This window comes from Pholcus phalangioides, unplaced genomic scaffold (genome assembly GCF_987345545.1).
Source record: "Pholcus phalangioides strain wild (caught in Gottingen) unplaced genomic scaffold, Ppha-v1.0 ptg000012l_1, whole genome shotgun sequence".
In the NCBI taxonomy this organism is placed as follows: domain Eukaryota; kingdom Metazoa; phylum Arthropoda; class Arachnida; order Araneae; family Pholcidae; genus Pholcus; species Pholcus phalangioides.
This window is the reverse complement of record NW_028301605.1, coordinates 19,342,692-19,363,110: the sequence shown is the minus strand read 5'-3', so window position 1 is coordinate 19,363,110 and position 20,419 is coordinate 19,342,692. Positions and strand designations below refer to the sequence as shown.

The 20,419-nt window shown below is 37.3% G+C and overlaps 1 protein-coding gene across 1 annotated transcript; it reads left to right on the top strand.

Moving 5' to 3' along the window:
- The first annotated feature begins 430 nt into the window (after positions 1–430).
- Ak6 (adenylate kinase isoenzyme 6) lies at positions 431–16,820 on the top strand. The gene is made up of 4 exons (XM_089240337.1): positions 431–562; positions 2,780–2,931; positions 7,578–7,723; positions 9,832–16,820. The coding sequence occupies exons 1-4, from the start codon at positions 493–495 to the stop codon at positions 10,025–10,027; spliced, it is 564 nt and encodes a 187-aa protein (XP_089096463.1). The 5' UTR covers positions 431–492; the 3' UTR covers positions 10,028–16,820.
- The last annotated feature ends 3,599 nt before the right edge of the window (positions 16,821–20,419 follow it).

Sequence of the window (20,419 nt, the reverse complement as noted above, 5' to 3'; positions counted from 1 at the left end):
TTCGCTATAAAGATATTCGTTATAACGGGATTCTCGAATGTACTCACGTTATCATTTATACATTCAAATCCCGTTTCAACGAATACCGTTATAGCGAAACTCTTGTTTTAACGAATACCGTTATAGCGAAATTCTCGTTTTAACGAACATTTTTCTAATCTTCCAGATAAGCTTACCTAGAAACAATGCATAAACATGGAATTCCTTTATAACGAAATGATTTCTCCGGTCTCTTGGAGTTCGTTATAAACAGGATTCGAATGTATATGCAAGGCACGGAAAAAAAAAAAACATCGAACTTCAAACATTTCAAAAATGTTTCAAGTACTCTCTTCCAGATAGCAGCACTTGACTGAAAGTAATTTCTTTCTTTTTCTTTTCCTGTGTCGTCTGCGCGCGCTTGCCTGGGTAAATATTTTATCGTTATAAAATTGGCAACGAGTGGAAAAAGTAAACCATGTTTTTATTATTTTTAATTGGGATATCCATGAAATGTTTGCACGTGGCTCCGAGGCGATGATGAACAGCAGCGGCCGCATTTTACCAAATATTTTGGTCACCGGTCAGTCTATACTTTCTATACCAATTTATTTTATACAATAATTTATAAAACTTATATTAAAAGGAACGTATTTAAATTAATATGGTGAGGGAGAAAGTGTAAATACGCCACGTGGTTGGCTCATATAAGTGCGTGGCATGTTTTATTCTAATTAACGTAGTTGCCATGCCTTATTGGTCATGTAAAATGCCATTTGTCGACATGCTTTGTACATTGATGTTGCAGCCTAGAAGCACTAGGCAGTAAACTATGTCTTGGAAATCCATTCATGTTATTGCATCATCTATTAGGCGGTGACTAATTACATGTTAATTAACCGTAAAGCATGTGGAATTAATTACGGGGCTCCCACCTCATTCAGCTAGGCTAATAGGCATTTTCGGTAGGCCTCCCCCCCCCCCCACACCCTGGTGCAGGCCTCCTCCGTACCAGACTTTTCACGGGCCCTTATGTGGTGAATTTATAGCATGAAAAGGAAAAAGAAAATTATAATTGTCCCGCGACCCCAGGGACTGGAGCTTTGTCAGCATCTCCCTGTGTGTGTGTGTGTGGGGGGGCTGCACAACTAATTAAGCGGTCAAATTGATTAAAAAATTAGAATGGGAAGTCGAATCCCGTTATAGCGAACTCCGAGACACCGGAGAAATCAATGCATTATAACGAAATTTTGTTATAAAGGAATTCCAGGTTTTGCATTCTGTTATGTAAACTTAGAAAAGTGTTCGCTCTTTCTTTCCCTCTCTCTCGACTCTATTAAAGCACTACGTGTTAAAGGCCCAGTTGGTAATTTTGCCAAATAGCTATGTTGAATTATCATTTCATTTTAATTTACCAGCATTTGCTGGTGTGATTTTGGATGAGGATTCGCATGATCTTGTATTTTGAACGATATTTACAAATGTTACAAGGAAGTAGTTAACGATCGACCTTGGTTTGTGTGTGAGTCATCATGGGCCTGTTCCCAGTTGGAAGCTGAGTAAACAATTCCTTTTCACTTGTATGTTATGAAACGGTTTATTGGCTCTGTTCTATATTGGGTTGGCATGTGTGCAAAACAGATTAGTGTTGTTTTTCTAAAAAGTGTAAAATCCCTGTTGTTTTTTTTTTTCCGGTTCATTTAATGCCTGGATTACGCTATGAAAGTTGGATACGCTGAAAGATTTTTTGCAGAGCTTGGAAAAAACGACTAATTAGCTTATTGGTTACTTTCAGTCAAATATAATTCAAAATTTTTGAAATTTATATGGCTGTATCTATCAATGTAGCGGAGACTGTAACTATGCCCTTGAAAAATCAAAGGAAACACTATTTTTGACTTTGTTTTGTTTTTTAATGTTTGGTGCCTAAAAATTGTCCTAGCACCTAGATCTTTTTATTGCAATTTGTCAAGCCCTGTCTTACATGCACAAGCCTGCTGGATGGTTAAATGGTTAAAAAAAATGCTTTGTGCCTAACAGAGCCACACTGAGCTATAAGTAAAGTGGAGTGAGGACTGTGCAAGGCGTCGTCCTACGCGACCGCATCACCCTTTTGGAGCGAACCGGGCAAAACATTTCCTGACCATGTTAATGCAATGGGGCAATTCCAAATACGAGACATGTACGTTCCACTTTTTTTCACTTCTCGGCCAATAATTATGTATTCTTTATCTTCAAAAAAATTTATAAAAATGAATACTTACTTTCGTACACGAAATACCCTTCCTTTTCCAAAACTTAAGAGGAACTATTTTTTTTATAAAATTTCGTGCTGAAATGGCAATGTTTTGCCCGTCTCGCTTCATCACGCCCACTTTTGTGTTCCTCCGCATCGGCTCGCGAACGTCTGTGTTATTGAATAGGGAGTCTTCACTCCAGTTTATTTATAGCTCAGTGCAGAGCCATAACCAGGATTTTTGCTGTCCCACGACTTTAAAATTAAATAATTTTGTAATGGTTCTTTATTCCCAATTAAAACTGCCGCCCTTTTAATTCTGCTGCCCAGGGCAGTTGTCTCCCCCCCCCCCCCCCCCCCCAGTTACAGCCCTGGTGCCTAAATCCTACATCTTTTGATTTGTCAATCCCTGTTATGAAGGCTTATCAACTGTGAGTGGCGTGGAGTTATTTATACTTTAGTAAATGTTTTTTTGAACTGTTCCTTTTATTTGTGTGAATTCTAGAAGTTTTGTAAAACTTCAGTTTACTTGCAAAATTTCATTGCATTAATATATTGTTTCAGGTACCCCAGGTACTGGGAAATCAACTCTTTGCGCAGAGTTGTGCGAGAGAGCCAATTTAGAATGGCTGAACATAGGCGATATCGCAAAGGCGAATGAACTGTATGAAGAATATGATCCCAATTTCGAATGCCATGTGTTGGATGAAGACAGGGTAAAGTATTTTTAAAATTTCCTTTTATAGTTCTTTCAGAGAGGATTTCTGGGTTCCTCATTTAAAATTTCTGATGAAGATATTTGTGAGAGTGGTCTCTCTCTCTCTCTCGACAGACACTGATATATCAAGTTGTCACGGCTATATTTTTAATTGTGAAGGCGTTCACACTTGATCTAAAATTAGATCATGGGATATGTATACAGAACTAATGTTTATTTGGTATATGGTATTTGGTATTATGTACAACAGATTTGATTGTCACGTCACCGGCTTGCTGTATCTTTTGAAAATAATAAGAGAAATAATTATTACAATGCAATTTCCTTTTATTTTGTTGTGAGGGCATGTCCAGAGCTACAGGGGGCATGCTTCATTTGCTGATTCATCACCCCACGCAGCAAGCACATTGTTACTCTTCAACAGCAAACATAAGTAATTAAAAGTGAACCAATTGTCATGAAGGATCGTACAGAGGCAACCCTCTGAGGATGACCGGAAACTTAATAGCAGCTTTGAATTGTCGCTGTGGTGGTCGTCGAGTGGTCATAGTGATGGATTCGCACCGCTGGGACCTGAGTTCGAGCCCCACAGTCGTGGTTGGCTGAAGTTGGATTTCTGTGGTTCCTAACTTTGACACAGAAATACGAGCCAATCTCCCTGTTAAAGTCTCACTACAGAGAGCAACAGGCCTACAAACAGTACAAGTATTCAATCATTACGCTTCACTCACTTTACTTCAGAAATATAGATGACGGCACTAAAAAATCAGACAACACTAGATACGCACTTAGACTGTTATGTACACACACACTTCCAGCATAACTCACTGGGTAGTAAATTGCCAATGGCGACAGACCTGATTTGACCTCAGTTTGAAAGAAAGAAGCAGCTTTGAATGCAATGTGAAAAACAAAGAAAAATAACTCTGTAATAATCCATAAATCCTTGTCCCGCTGTACAAGTAAACTTCTGGCTCCTTGTATGTATGAATAGCGTGAAATTAAAAACTAAAGTTGGTTAGGTAGTTTGCCCCAATATACGGATTACCCTTTCTCATCAAGTTGCCAAATTGTTCATGATGTCGCCAAAAAATTTGTCAACTGTTGGTGACTTACTGTTATTCCCAGCTATAACATTCTTTTGCTTTGCCATCTCTTTTGTTTCTGCTATAGCATTATTTTGCCTCTCGTCCATTTTTGTGGGGGTTTTTTCCTTTTATTACTATGACAGAGTTGATTTGTTTTTTTGTTTTTTTCATTGGTTGCACCTGACTGAGCCGAAATCCATTGTGGTTTTTCACATTCAGTAGGGTCTAATAGCATCAAGTATCAAGTTATGATTGCCCAACCTGCAATGCTCCAAAAGGAAGTTATCTTGTTCCTCCCTTTTTCTGGGGCAGTTCTGGTCATTTTTCAAGTGTAAGCAAATGATATTTTGGTCATTTAAAAAAATACCCCTCATCAGTAGGCACCCTAAAAAATTGCCTCGTTTCAGTTGGCGCCCAAAAGAATCTGCCACTTTCAGTTGGCACCTTCTGTGGACGTGCAGTTTACATTATTTAAAATCTGGCCCTGCCCATAATATTAACAAAGGCTTTTCTTGGTGCTGCTAGGTTCAGTGAGAGCTGGTTACCCATGATAGAAATCTTGAAACTTGTATCTGTGGGTGAAGAAAACCAACATATTACTGGATTATTTATGAACAGAGTCTCTCTAGAAACATTGACGGACTGGATGATCTTCTGTCTGGAAGTTTGTGTAAAAGAAATTGTAGCCAGCAGTATGAAAATCTGAGTCTGCACATGGTCATCCAGATAGACTTCTAAACAAAACTATAAACGTTTTAAGGGTGATTGAGTGTTTGACAACCGAGACACCAAAAGATGTTTTGTAGAAGTGGTTCCAAACTTAGACAAGGTCATCCTGCTGCAGGTGGTGAAGAAATATGTTCTTGCAGAAACCGTTATTATTTCTGATTGCTGGAAATCGTACGATTGCCTTGAGAAAGTTTTCAGCACTTCCGTGTGAATCATTTGGTGACTTCCAAGGACCCAGAGAGCAGTGCTCATACAAATACCGTCGAGAGAATGTGACACTGTATTGAGAGAAATTTGCATGCAGTGGCACAGACCTGAACAAAACATTGGGAGGGCTGAAAGTTGTTGGTCATCCTGTATATATAGTACTTGTGCGCATACGCAGATAAGGGAGGGTGCTTTGCATTGTTTTTCAGAAATTATTGGAGGGGCTCAGACCTTACAAAACTCATTGGGGGCTCAAATTGCCTTGGCCCCTAGGTTCTGGCAGCAATGTTTGTCTGGTCTGACATGTGGTAGCCAATTGATTCTTGTTTGGCCGAGTTTATGTGATGCCATCCGCATAAGGATGATACCCGTTTGCTGTTCATCAATGCTTTTTGAAAACTATTATCAGAGTGTCTACACATCAGTACTTAAAGACTCCTCATCTGTTCTGAGAAGAAAAAAATTTGTCTTTTATTTTATTAATACAGTAAAACCTGTCTTTAATGGAGAAAAATCTTTGGTTCTGTGATTTCTCAATGCCAAAATATACATCGTAAAAACTAGATTAAATAGAACCTGTCTAATGCGGAAACTGAGAAGAAAGCTGTACCCTCTTAACAGGAAACTTCACTCACACTTCAACTGTTTCGCAACCAAGGGATCATATAAAATGTTAAAGTACTCAATCAAAATTTTTAAGCAATCTCCACTTTTCAATGTGAGTTCTACTTCACTTACCCTTAAATTACCAAAACCTGTTTCCGTACTTGATGCTCTGCCTTCAAAAGCCATATGTAGTTAGTGGAGCAGTTGCTTTCTAAAACTGTGACAAAATTTTTCAGAAACGCAAGCTTTTCTACAGGAGAAATCAGTAAGGGTTGGATTTCCAAATGATATCCAAGGCTTAGCAAATTGCATGTAAGCTGCTTTCTGTGATCGCAGTGTTAAGCAGGGCCGAAATTAGACAGGTGGGAGGCAGTTGCTCGTTCAGCAAAATGTGTAGGGTGCTGGCAAATTTTAGGTGGGCAAATCATCAAATTTTACAGACAGTGGTTTGGGGCAGCGAAGTCATGTTGTCCCCCACAAAATCCTAATTGCTTCCCTGGTGCATAACCCGCCACGAGAGATATTGACACCCTCATTGAAAATTTCACAATGTCTAAGAGAACATAAATGTCGATTCAGATGAAAAGTGTGGGGTTAAGCTTAATGCAGATGTTGTGAAAACCTAAATATTTAGTAATTGTAGTGTAAATAATGTACATTATTTTATGTATATTTAACCAGTCAACTGTCCAATTAATTTCTCCGAGCGTTACCCGCAGTGCCCATTTTTTTTTTTTGAAGATGCGCATGCTTTCCCCTTTTTTCCCCTTTTTTTGGAAGTTTGAAACATTAAAATATTTTTTTATAGCTCGAATGTGTCGAGACATAATATGACACCCCAAAAGTGGGGAGGGGCAGTCATAATGTCCTGTGACTAAAAGAAATACTGTTGATGGATTTATGTGGAACCATAGTAGTTGAACCTTTGCTAAAAGATATATGAGTAATAAAACAGATACATCTTCGCAAGGCAGTCGGAAATTGAAACAAAAACGATGGGGATGCAGCTTTGCAAAGCATGACAAAGATAATAGTAATAATAATCTCAGACCTTGAAATATAATTGTTAACTCCATCTAGTGATGAGATAATAAAGTAGAAGGATGGCTGTACAGAGATGGCAGCACATGTATGACAAATTATTTCGTCATATCTATGTGAAAAAGACAGAAAAGTCTGCACGTCTGCAAATGCCGTCATAGGCACCGTGACTGGTTAAATTATTTTCAATTACATACGATAGTTACATAATTTTACACATGTCAATTGAACCTCTGTTCACCAGAAATAAATCTGTCCTTTGCGATTCCCTTGAAGACAGGTTTTACTGTAATTTTTCTCATAAATTTTAGGCTTTATTTTTCATTTTTTGGTAGTTTTGTTTTTTCTTATCCTTTTTACTGTTATTGTCTCATGAGGTCTTCGACATAGGTTTTAAACTGGATAAAAATTCCTTTCGCAAAACAACTAAAATGGGGAACGCTTTAGCAAAATGCTACAGTGCTAATCTAATGATTGATGGTTGGATGTCTACTCATTTCATACTTCCTGTACACATTTTTACGAAAGTGGCTACTATTTACGCAAAATGCGACCCTAGCTTAAACCCTGCTCCCGCGATGTAAGATCACTGCTTTTTTTAGGTACAACAAGAGGTTGCTTGAGAAAAAGAAAAGGTAAGTAGTTATCTTTGTCAGTCCCCAAGGCCCAGGGAGTTAGGCAATTTAAAAAAAGTTTCCAAAACACACATTCGTATTGTTGGAATTTGCCTTTCCCCCCCCCCCCTTCATTATAGGCTTCAATTATCAAATGTTGTAGCAGTTTCTTTTTTTTTCTTACCAAGGCTGCTGTAGTAAGAAAGTGCCTTTAAATTTAACTGAAGGAGATAGGCTTACAGATGAATGTAATTATATTTAAAAGTGAAGAAATAGTTGTGATCAAACCATTCATTCTCCCCCCCCCCCCCCCCCCCCCGGTTATTGTGACATGTTAATTTTTTGTGTTCATGTTATAGGTTGTTTCCGAAATCGAGGACAAAATAATAGAAGGTGGAAAAGTTGTTGACTACCATGGATGTGATTTTTTCCCTGAAAATTGGTTCGACATTGTTTTCGTCCTGTCTACAGATAACACATTGTTGTATGACCGTCTCGTGAGAAGGTAAGCAGTGAACGCTAATACTTTAAATATGTTTTTATGGAGAAAATTTAAAAACTCTTATATATCTGTGATAATTTTGCTGGTAATGTTTTGTCTACAGTAGTGCATACTAGGTAGATTCGGTCCTGTTCATCCTGAATTATCCAAAAATAATAGAGAAAACTACTTTCACAAAGTGAGAGCTCTTTATTTTGATTTTATGATAAGTATAATATTGAGGAATATGGAGTCGGCATTCCCCCCCCCCCCCCCCTCAACCTTCCACTTACTGTAGTAGCCGTTATTTATATAGCGACATTAGCACTCCAATTCAATTATTTTAATTTTTTTCCTTTGAACTTAATATCTGTACTTACTCTTACTTGTTTTTGTTCTTAATTCATTGCAGATTAGTATTAAAGATGTCATTCTTTTTATTATGAACTGCCAAGAAGCTGTGTGCAAAAGCCGGGGGGGGGAGGCAACGATCCCCCTGCTCTCCTAAACGACGGGCCTGTGTGTAATGCTTGTTAAGTGCTGTCACCTGCATCTATTTTTCCAACTGTGAGTGAGGAGTGTAATGATGAAAGAGTTTACTGTTGTAAGCATGTCGCTCTCTGTGGTGATACTTTTTTAATTGGGAGATTGGCTCACATTCGCACCTTAAAGTCTAAAACCGCAGAAAACATTTCAGCCGACCACTACTGTGGCGGCGGTTGGGTTTGAACCCAGACCCCCACAATGTGAGTCGGTCATTATACCCACTTGACCACCACAGAGGCAGGTCCCTGTACTAGAGATCAATACCCCCTTTAGTTGAAATTACAGTAATTCCCTATATCGACTCGCGCTGCCTTGCATTTACATGTTGTCATCCTAAAATTATTTTTCCTCTCGGATACATTTCTAAATACACTAACGCTTTTCATGTGCCGTTTCATTGTACAGAAATGTTTCCCCGAGATAGCTGCATCAAAGGAATATGAAAAGACAGGAAAAAATAAAGAAAATTGGTATATTAACAATCCTTCTGAGTAGAGAGTTATTTCCAATGGAAAATTTTGCCTCAGCTTGGGTCTTTTTCATCTTACGTGGTCAGTCTTGGAAGGAATTGCTTATGTACGTTGAAGTGCCACTGTACTTACATTTGTGGGGAAAATTAATCAAAACTTATTCTTGGGCAAAAAACAGACATTTAAAATTAGAATTTTTTTTTCTCCTTTCTTAATAAACTCAATATATATATAAATACAGTATTCTACTCAAGGGATCGCTTGATCCGTCCAGAGTATACAAACATCAATTTTTCTGTGGTGGCAAACACTTTCATATATTAGCAAGTACTAAACAAAACACAAGTATACAGATAGACAAATATTTCAAAGGCCTAGGTGACACAACACTGTATACTGGGGGCCAAGAAGTACCTTCCTATTGTAGTAAAATATTAATATAATTGATAATTATTTTTTTGAAAGCTCTTAATTCATTTTCATATTTTATTTCATTTGGCAGGTTATTAAAATATAATGGAGCCAGATATATGAATTGCTTTTGGGTTAATGTCATTTTAAAGAATTTCAAAAAATTCAATCGCGTATGTTCATCCAAAACGAACTTTTGAGACTTCACTGTAATTTACTAGTATCAGAAATGTCTCAAAATATAGCAGCCCAATGTTTTGTGCAGTGTTCGTGTCTTTGTTAGAGAAAGTTGCCTCTTACCCGCTTCAGAACAAGCTTGGATCCAGGACAGTGTGTTGGGAGAGGGTGACTTGTGTATGTTCATTGGATCGTCTCATATTTGGGACGGAAATTTTTTCTTATTTAATTCTTGGGAGGGACAATCATCCCTATTGCTCTTCATTGGACCATACTTGCTTAAGGGGTTGATTGGATAATCTTAAGGGGCCCCTATCACCTCCTACATGGTCTGGTCCTTGGTACAAAAAGTAATTTGTAGTGTATCCTCCTCCATCCTAAGAAAAGCATGTCAACGATTCACAAAATATAGACATTCTTGAGATTTTTTTGTCTAGAAAGAGCACCATTTGATCAAATCATTAGCATTTCATTTGATATGTGTTTTGTTATACTCTATGATTTAAGGCGTAATTTTTCTCTTCACAGAGGTTACAAAGGTAAGAAGCTTGAAAATAATATGCAGTGTGAAATATTCCAAACCATACTCGACGAGGCCAAGGAAGCTTACGACTCGAACATAGTACACAAGTTGCCAAGTAACACTCCAGACGATATGGAATCAAATCTTGAGCAGATATGCCAGTGGATCGAATCTTTCAAAGTCCGGAACGCGGGCAGATAATCCTTTGCCCATAATATTTGTGTGTAAATAGTTTTTTTTTAATTAAGACTCTTGTATATACATATATTTATTGTAAAACTGTTGACTATATGATATTTTTTTCCTTCTACTTTCAAGAAAAGATTGAAAAGCGAAGAAAGGTTTTTGTTGCGTGATTATGTTTATTCTTTTATTATCCTCGGTTAAATGTTTGTTTTGTGTTCAGTGGTAGCATTTGGTAATGTGAAATTCTGCTCTTGTAAGGAAACAATGTGTCAATGAGAGTGAATTTGAATTTCTTAAAATAGCATACATCGAATAGTGTATATTGCAATTACGATAGCTCATTTCCTTGGTTAAAACTTGGCAGATACGTAATATTATGCCAGATTATTGAATATTCTCCAGCATGGCCCAACCAACATTGGTAAAGGACTAATATACCGTGCCTTGTCTGGTCTGACAGATTGAATAGAAATGAGTACATATATGGGTCTATTTTGCATGTCTGATTTTTGGTGTTGGTGGTTATTGTAATCTGTACTGAACACTGATCATGTTGAGAATTTTAAATCATGAAAGCTTGATTTAATACTTCCATTCTGGGTACTTACCAGCTATGGGATCTGAGAATTTTGGTGATCACTTGCAGTGCTGTGCTTTTGGCAGATTTTTTTTTTCACGTGAAATTCTGTGTTTGTTCTTTTTACATTCAATAATGTTGATATTTTTAATATATGAATAGTTAAATCGCTATGCTATAGCATGTCTTTAGCTGCGGATCTCCCAAATTTCTAACATATCTCCAAGACTCAAAAAACTTGTCAAATATTTACTGAATCAAAAAATATCTATTTTGTGGGGGGGGGGGTGTTTCTAGAGATTTTACCTCATGAAATTCTCTTCAAACTGTTTTTCCCCCTCTGAAAACAAGTTACGTGTCTTTATTGCTGTCAAATCTTGATGAAATATTCAGTTTTGTTGAGAAAAACATGAAATTTGCCTAGAAGCAAGTGCCGATTCTATCTCTTGATAGTGTAATTGGCAGGATGGTTTGTGTAATGGATGATCACGCATATAATTTTGAATAAGCCTATTGGATGTTTTTTAATACAGTTGTGTGTGGGCTTTTTTTTTTAAACAAAGTCTAGAAAAAACAGCAAAAATATTTGTTAAAAGTGAAATAGGTTATATCCATACCCCCTGCCAAATAAGCATAGATGTACAATGAAACTTCACGGGAAAATGAAAAACTTGGCTACATGTGAGAATTTGTAGTATCTGTGTTTGTTATCGTGGGCCTGACTGTATCTCAAAAGTTTTTTTTGGCCATTCAATAGGGATTTTGGAAGGTTTAGCTTATTTTTTCCTCTTGTTCAACACTAATTTTTTACATCAGAATTTGGCATAGACGAAGATAGACTTGAAAGTTTGGGGTGGGGAGGAAACAATGTCAATTCATTCATATATATATATATATATATATTACGGAAATACATTTAGATCATTCTTCATTACCCTTTACCACTGCCCTCCCCTGTATCTCAGCCCAAGGAATTTGGTTATTATTCCTCTTAATATAGTGGTGAAAAATCCCTGTTATACATGACTTTGTGAAGATCACTGTTATTAAATTTTACATACTCCCAAGAGGTCCGTAAGATCTGACCAGGAAATTTGTTAGTGTTAGTAGACATCCATGCCTGAACCAAGATTCAAACCCAGAACTGCACACTGATCACTCCATTGCCAGGTGGCAAGGAGGGAGGACTTCGTAGAATTAATGAATTTGTATTCTGCTTAAAAATATCCTTTGCGAATCGTCACTAAATCATCTCTTTTAGGCTGTTATGTCAGTCAGTCACATACTAAACTCTCACCTTGTGACCATTGTCACAGGTTGAACAATCTAGTGACGGCATCTACCCATGAACATATAAATTTGGCCACATGGGAGAACTTGCCAACTGAATTTTTTTTTTTTACTTTCGCAAAAAAAAGTCACCAAAATTCTCTGGGTTTCATAACCGATAAGTACTAGATGCTGGTTTTTTTTTTTAATTTACTCCATGGGGTTTTTTTTTACTTATTTGATAGTTTAGTTATATAAAATGTGAGTGGAGCTAGTTTCCTTGATTTCAGACTTGGGTAAATAGAGCTGTTTATTTTCAATTTTCAGGGTTATTCATATGTTTTTTAATGAGTTCATTTCTATTATAGAAGTTCTTAGGGAAGGAAAAAACCTAAAATTCTTGGTGATTGTTTTAATGCCCAGAGTGGCATTGTGGCAAGATGCTAGTCTACCACAGTGAAGGTTCGATCCTGGGCAGAATATAGATATTTCCCCTAATGAGCTTGAGGTGACCACCGATGAATGGTGCCTTCATTTCAACCCAACTCTTTAACGGCAGTAAATTGCAGTATAGCGATATGGTTGGAGTTGGTGTGTGATGAAGTTATCTCCCAAAGTAAAGATTATCAAAATAATTCTCTCCCAGGACAGTTCTAACAATCAGAGGATGAAACTTCTAAACAATGTTGCTCACTGATATGGTATGGTCCATTGCTCTCTAGATAAATATTTTGGTCATTCTCGCATGCACAAACTATAGGTTTCCTCTTGAGGTTGGGACCTGTCTGAAACCTTCACTGTGGTAGACGAGCATCTTCCCATGATGCCACTCGGACGTTACTTTATGAGATAGCATCTAATATGTGTCGTTTTCTTGTTTCATTGCTAAATTGAAACAGTATGGACAAAAAATTAAAAGTTGTTGGGATTGCTCACCTTAAAAATACAGCGAAACCTGTCGGGGATGGAAATCTGTCTTAGGCCGGGATCACGCTATAAAAATTTGATAAAGAATCATTTACAAACTTGAAAAAACACCCTATTGATTACATTTACTCAGATGTACCAATGTGTTTATTGGTTGCAGTTTTCATGTTTTATAGAAGTAATCTCAAAGTTACCTAAGAATTTTATAGTGTAATCTCAGCCTTAAACAGCGTCAAAATATAGTCTGTTCAATGATTTCAGTTTCACAAAATAGAAGCAGTAATCTGTCTAAAACAATATTTCAGTCTTGGCATTCCGTTTCATACAGGTTTAACTTATATTTACTTGTATATGATCTTCCCCCCCCCCCTTCATAAGTTTCAGCAATTTCCATTGCTGCATCTTCAAGAGCAGTGCAAGGTCTGAGGGTGCCTGTTATTACCTCATAAGAATTAATACAAGTTTCTACAGAAGCTTGAAGATGCCGCCATTTCAGAGGGAAAAACTATTGTATTGGCATAGCTGCCAACTCTCTTGGATTCCCAAAAAGTTAATTCGTTTCCAGAATTTTTTTTCCATGATCCTAAAAAAAAACTTTCAGGGAAAAATTCTCTAATTTCTGTGATAAAGTCTGTCCCCCACCCCCTAAAAAAATGAAGTCACGTGAAAAACGTTGGTTGTGTAATTTTCGTTCTAGCATCATGACAACCAGTGTTTCAATTGCCTATTATCTTGCACCAAATCATGAAATGTTTCACCTGGCAAAAGGTATTCGAATAGCTGTGGGCATGATCCCTTGGCTGAGATTTTGGGGGGGGGGGGGGGGTTCAAGCCAAACTTCTCACAAGTATAGTGAATTTATAACACTGGAAAAAATTATGGTCATTGTCCCAGGCCACTACTTTACCGCACATTTACTCTGGTCATAGTCATATGGCAATTTACTAGTATTGGAGTTGGGTGAGAAATTGAGGTGCCAATCTGTGGTCACCCCAGGATCGGTAGGTAAAGAACTTGTTTTCTATGTTCTCCGATTCAAACCCATGGGCTCCAATGATAACCTTCATGATGGGACAACAAGCAGCTGACAATCAAATTGGCTAAATGTCTTAAGCATACTGGGGCCTATGGCTTTTTGAAATTGCCAGACCAACGTATCGAATATCTTGGTCTCTAGTGGTGCCACTGATTACTTTTGTTGCTGTGTATGTTCCCTTTCAGTGTTACTCTATTTCACCATTACTTCTCAATATTCTTGCTGGAAACACCATGCTTTTCGGCTCCAAAATGTTCCTATTCTGATTCAAAAAAAAGCTATTCTGGACGTAAAGATTTCGTGCTGACAGGAGACCATTACAAAAGGAGGAGGGCCAACATTGCACATGACCGTTCTGCTTTACAGCTGCCGTACTATGATCTTGTGTAATTGCCTTCACATAACAACCCACATAACTTTTGCAATACTATGGTGGACGGATGGTTGTGAAAACTTTGTAACTCACTAATGCAGCATATATCAGATTAGGCTTATTACTGGAAGTTAATTGAAGAAAACGTTCCTGAAAATGCTGGATTATCAAGAGTATACTGAGTATTGTATTTCAGGATGTTCACGATAGAAATATTAAATCTATAAAAAAAAAAATTCTTGCATTCAAGTTTCGTAACCCCTTAACTGACAACAAAATCTTATCCACTCCCCAGTGCCTTTTTTTTATCACAAAGAGTAAGGACATATAAATATGCCATATGCCTGTGGCAGTTAATGTGTAAACTCCCTAGGGCATATATATATGTACACCTATGGTAACTAAGGGGTTAATTAGTAGTATAAAATAGTTTTTTTTTACATGAATTTCTAGTTATTAAGCACTGTGTATTACATCAAGGTTGTCTAGTCCAATTCGTGAGATTTGTAACATTCATGGAAATGATCGAAAATTTTCCAATATATTAGGTTTTGCTTTTTTGTTTTATTTGGTGTGGGGGAAGAAATCGCCTATGTAGAAAATCTGGTATGTATTTGATTTTCATGGTTCGTAACTTTGTTTTTTTTTTTTTCTTTTTCTTTTTTTTTTGTTTTACATGTGAACGTCTGTCAGTTATTTTCATATTGTTTGTTACACGGTTGTTCAGATGTCATTCAATGAGCAGCGTTCTCTTTTTTTTATATCTGCATGGTAAAATGATACATGATTTGTTATAAGCATTAATGTCTTATAGCAGTGGTTCCCAACTGTTTGTTTCGGGTGATCTCTGGAAAAGCATAAAAGGCTTGTATATTTTTAGGCATGCCACATTGTTGATGCTCGTACCATAGCTGCTAAGTCCCCTGAATTTATATTCCATCTCCCAGGGTGTAGTAATGACGGGTAGTAATTCAATCTGCTGTTGGGAGGATGATTTCCCACTTTACGCTTTTTTTTATAGCTAGCGCAATGTCACATTTTTCCAAAGTGGGAAAAATTAACTTCATTTGTATTTATGAAAAATTTCCATTTGATTTTTCATAAATCCATTTTATATTTGTCTTATCTCATCGTATATTAGTTTTTTGTAAAGCCGTTTTTGCAAACGTGGCACAAGAACCGGTTTTTGAGCAGCTTGGCGCAGCAGGTTCAAATCCAGTTTAAGGAAAATTTTGAATTTAAAATCTTCTCCAAGCTCGGCAGCTATTTCATACTCCTAGAGATGGGTGGGTAGCTTACATACCTCTAAAAATGAGTGGCAGGTGGTGTTACACTCCTGGAAACGCTCAGAAAGCTTTTGTACTTCCTTGTGTATGGTGCCATAAATGAACTTATTTTTCCCATCAGTGCTGCTTATTCTCTTTCCCCCCCCCCCCCATCCCTGAGTGTAGTGCCGCAACTAGATGCTTGGTCAGCCAGGGCAAACACAGAATTTTTTGCATCCCCTTGTAACATTGGATTGTAAAATATGTGTCCCCTATGGTCTGGCACCTGAACACCAGATCCCCCCAGTTGCGGCCCTACCAGAGCGGCCCGTCGCATGTCCCAGGTTGGGAGCTACTGCTTTGTAGTGTAATTTTGTGTCTGTGTGCGCGCATGAAGCTTCGAAGGAATATTGTGATTACAGGATTTGTGTGCATGTCAAAGCTTCATAATTAGAGCTCAAATTTTTTTTGACCTAAAAATAAAACATGGCTGATCAGTTAAAAAACCTGAATTTCAAGTTTTTTTTACCTATCAGCAATGACTTTTCATCTTTAGGTCATAAAAATCCGAGTCATATGCATAATTGACAAAAGTTTCTATAGACTTATAAATTTGATACTTATCAGTTTCTTATATTGAAATAGAATATTGTAATCAACCAGTGGTTAGAGAAATTTAGAACTATGACTAAATTCAGGGATGTCTTACCAACGGTGGCAGTGTTGGGTCATTAAAATTATTTTTCTAATTCGTAGTAGTGGCCTGAAATGTTTAATTCTGCTGTTATTAAATGTTTTTGCCTGTACTGAAAGAAGAAAAAAAAGGAATGTTGTTCTTTTCAAGCTGGGTGGATAAGACACTCTCACTGAATATTCCAAAGGTTGTTGAGTCAGAGATGTGACAAATCAAATACCTGATTTGGTCTTGTCTGGATTTCCTGGCATTGAGATACAAAAACCAGAGGCAAGATGGGCTGCAAACCAGCCTACTTTTTTTTTAACAATGGCTAGCAAATGTGCCAGGAGGTAATCATAAGTCCTGTTTACATGGGTAATAGAAAAGGCGGGTTTAAAACCTATTTCAAGAATTTTCACCAATGACTTTCCTTACGAAGGAAAAAAGTCAAGTGGGTGCTAGAACTCCCAATGCTACCGCAATATTTAGCAAATGTAAACGGGGCTATAGTTGTTTCTCTCATGTTATTGAATTATCATGATAGTTTAATATCTCATAGTTATGCTAGGTTTTCTGAGCTAATTTGTATCTTCCATATGACTCAAACGTGTTTATTCTCTTTGACAGTGAACTTGTAATATACTATGACATTGAAATAAACCTAAGTATATATTTATGAATTCTATATCAGTTTTTTCTCAGAAGTGTTTCTCAACCTATGTGTTTTGTAATTACCACTCAACATTAAGAAATCAAAATCTTCACAAAGCTCGAGGTGAGCGACCACAAGTCTTTAAATATTTCTGCCACCCCTGTGTGTGTGAACTATTTAGGTGTAATAAGGGCAGGCCCGTCATTTAGGAGGGGGCACTTTTGAAAATACACTACAAATGGTATGTATGTATTTATATATATATATGTGTATGCGTACCTTTAGTACATGCTCTTTGCCCCCCTCCCCCTGGAAAAAGTTGAAATGACGGCCCTGAATCAGGGTATGGAAAAAAAATCAATTTTATTTAAATCTGATTTTTTTAATTAACATTAACTAAATGCTTATTAATTAAAACAAATATTGTTAATCATTAAGAATGCATATTTTCACCTGCTTTTTTCTCTTAATTGCTCAAATTTTATTCCGCATTAATGAATAAACTAGAAGCAAAAAATCTGTTTATGTAACATGAAAGGTCGTTGAGTCCCAATTAACTTCATGGAGTAACATTTTCCTTGTAGAACATGATTTTATTCATGAAGGCTCCCCTCCCATTGAAGGGAATGCGTGGTGGCAACTCAGTATTTCAATTCACTCTATGTACACACAAAGAACCATTCAGTATCAACTGAATAAAACAAATTCTATTGATAAGATTGTTTCTTGCACAATTTGTGATGTGTTTCAGACTTGCATGATGTTGCTTAATTGTTTACACATTTAATTTCACAGATTCAAAGAGTTTTGGTAAAAGATTAAGCAAACTAAATATTTTAATGTGAAAAGCCCAATGATATTTGTGTTGGTGCAACATTTATTATTTTGAATCGACAATTAGGGGCCTAGTGAATTCTATGCCCTAATAGGCTTTATACAAAAAATTATTCCTGTTTTTCAATCGGGGAAGCCCTAGTGTCACATTGTAATGCATTGAAAAACTTAGTGCAGTTTAGTTAAGTGCTAAATTCAACACCCTCTATTTTTCTGCAATTTTTTTTGTGCACAAAATCTAGAGAGAGCAGCTATCTTTCAGTATTGTATCTAGGGATTAAATTATTACTCCAAAGATCATCTGCACTTCTTTCAATCATGAACTTTACCACACATGAGCAACATGCACACCATACCAAGTTACTTCAATATCACATTGAAGTTATATGTAAAGAAAAAAGTGATTTAAATCGGTGCACCCTGGATGTAATTGAGTTTTTTTTTTCTTAATGGATAGCGCAATCAGTGAAGTTTGATTTGTGTTGTCAAAGATAAATAGTATCATTTGGCTGACCATATTTCCCCAAAATCAAAGCAAGAATTACATTTTCAGAAAGATGATCCCAATATCCATCCGACAGACCAAACACCACCCATGCTCTGTCCCTCCCGGGATATAAATGTGGGTAAATGACGTGACCACAAAGCAAGCAGACGGGGGGTGGGGTCAAAAATTGCTGAAAATCTGCTTACGTAATACTTGAATAGCCCCTTATTTATATTTTCCGATGGGCTTGAAATCCTGATAATGAATCGTTATGTTCACAGGAACAGTTTTGTCACTGCGTTACGCAATTACAAAACCCGTATATACTGGGTGACTCGAAATGTTACGCCACCAAAGCAGCTTTTTTTTTTTTTTTTTTTTTGCCTTGTAGCATTTGCCGCGAATTCACAACGGCACTAACAATTTTAAAAGGGAATTAAAATTTAATACTCTAGAATAATTTAAGAAATTCATTTTTAAAAATATTGTTGGTGCTGCTACCTACTTTCAAAATCAGAAGTGCCTTATGTGGTGATGACGAGAAGCTCAGGTATAAAAAAACTTAATTTCTTCATTCAGCTTTGCTCTTTATAAACAAAGCTTATAAACCGACCTGAAAGATCAAAATTCCGTTTCAGTAATTTTTTCAAGACCCAAAGAGACATCCAAAATAAAGGTCCTCCGTCCTCCACACAAGCAAACGACAGGTAAGATCGTAAAAAGTGAACTTTTTCACAAATCACTTTATAGTAATATGCTGCCATCTAATGTTAAATTTAAAAGTGACTCATGTGGTGATGATGAAGTATAAAGTAAAAAAACTATATTCTTTATTCCGCTCAGTTCCTTATAAACAAAGCTCGTGAACTGAACTGGAAATTCAAACTATAAGTTCGGCTATTTTACTTGAGCAAAAGGAGGCATCCAAAACAAAGAGCCTCTTAATGAGCAGACGACAGACTGTTTGTTCGGTTCCCTACAAGCTGAGCTCACAAACAGAACTGGAAGTTCGAACTGCCAGTTCAGTAATTTTTTCAGGACACAAGGAGACGCCCAAAACAAGTAACCTGGTTGGTGACAGCAGACGACATTACTTGTGGGACTTACAGTTACAGTTACAGTTGAATTAAGCAGGGCTATCAACTTGTGGGACTACTGGAGGGAGCATCCAGCCACCGCGACTGCAGCGACATCAAACATTAGCGGCTAAAAATCCGACATTCCCTAGTGAACTCGACCAATCACAGAGGAGCGGGAATCAGTTACTCTCGAACCGTGAATTTAGCGGCGTAAACACTGTTTAGAGAGGTGTAAACAACAGATTGAAACCTTCGGAGCTGGAGAAAAGTTAAAATTGTTCCAAAAAGGAAGTGGTTGGGCCGTAACTATAGACCGTTCAAGTATTACTTAAGCAAAATTATATTCGATTTTTTTTACCCAACACCCCACTTGTCAGCAAAATCAAGTAAACTGGACCAAAACCTTCTAGATTAGTACCGTTATTAACCAGAGGGGGGCTTCGGCTGCCCTCCCCATTCTCGAGAGATACGCGGGTGGGGGATATAATAATATATTGTATAATGTACACCCTCCCCCCCCAGTGACCTCTAAGAGATAAAAATTGAATTTAAAAATTTAAATTCAAATAATTTTTTTAAAATGAAATATCGTAGAAAAATATCTGTGTACTAAATAGAAACGTCCTCTCCACTTGTCAATACAAGATTCATCGAAAGACTGGTTATTTGTGGAGATGAAGATTACAAGGAAGAAAATTCATCACTGCCCCCACGGGGACTCGAACCCCGGTCTCTCGCTTGCCGGACGAGTGCTCCGTTCTGTTGACGCCGTCCATGTACGGTGCCTTTCAACATATATATACGCTCCAAGGTTGAAATATTCTATCTGCTTCCATAGCTTAGATGGTAGAGCACTCGTCCAGCAAGCGAGAGACCGGGATTCGGATCCCCGTGGGGGCAGTGATGAATTTTCTTCCTTGTAATCTTCATCTCCACAAACAACCAGTCTTTCGATGAATCTTGTATTGACAAGTGGAGAGGACGTTTCTATATTCATATGGTCATCTGGTTGGCCTTTGTCATTCACGAGCTATTAGTTGATTGTTGACGCCATCCATGTACGGTGCCTTTCAACATATATATGCGCTCCAAGGTTGAAATATTCTATCTGCGTCCATAGCTTAGATGGTAGAGCACTCGTCCGTCAAGCAAGAGACCGGGGTTCGAGTCCCCGTGGGGGCAGTGATGAATTTTCTTCCTTGTAATCTTCATCTCCATAAATAACCAGTCTT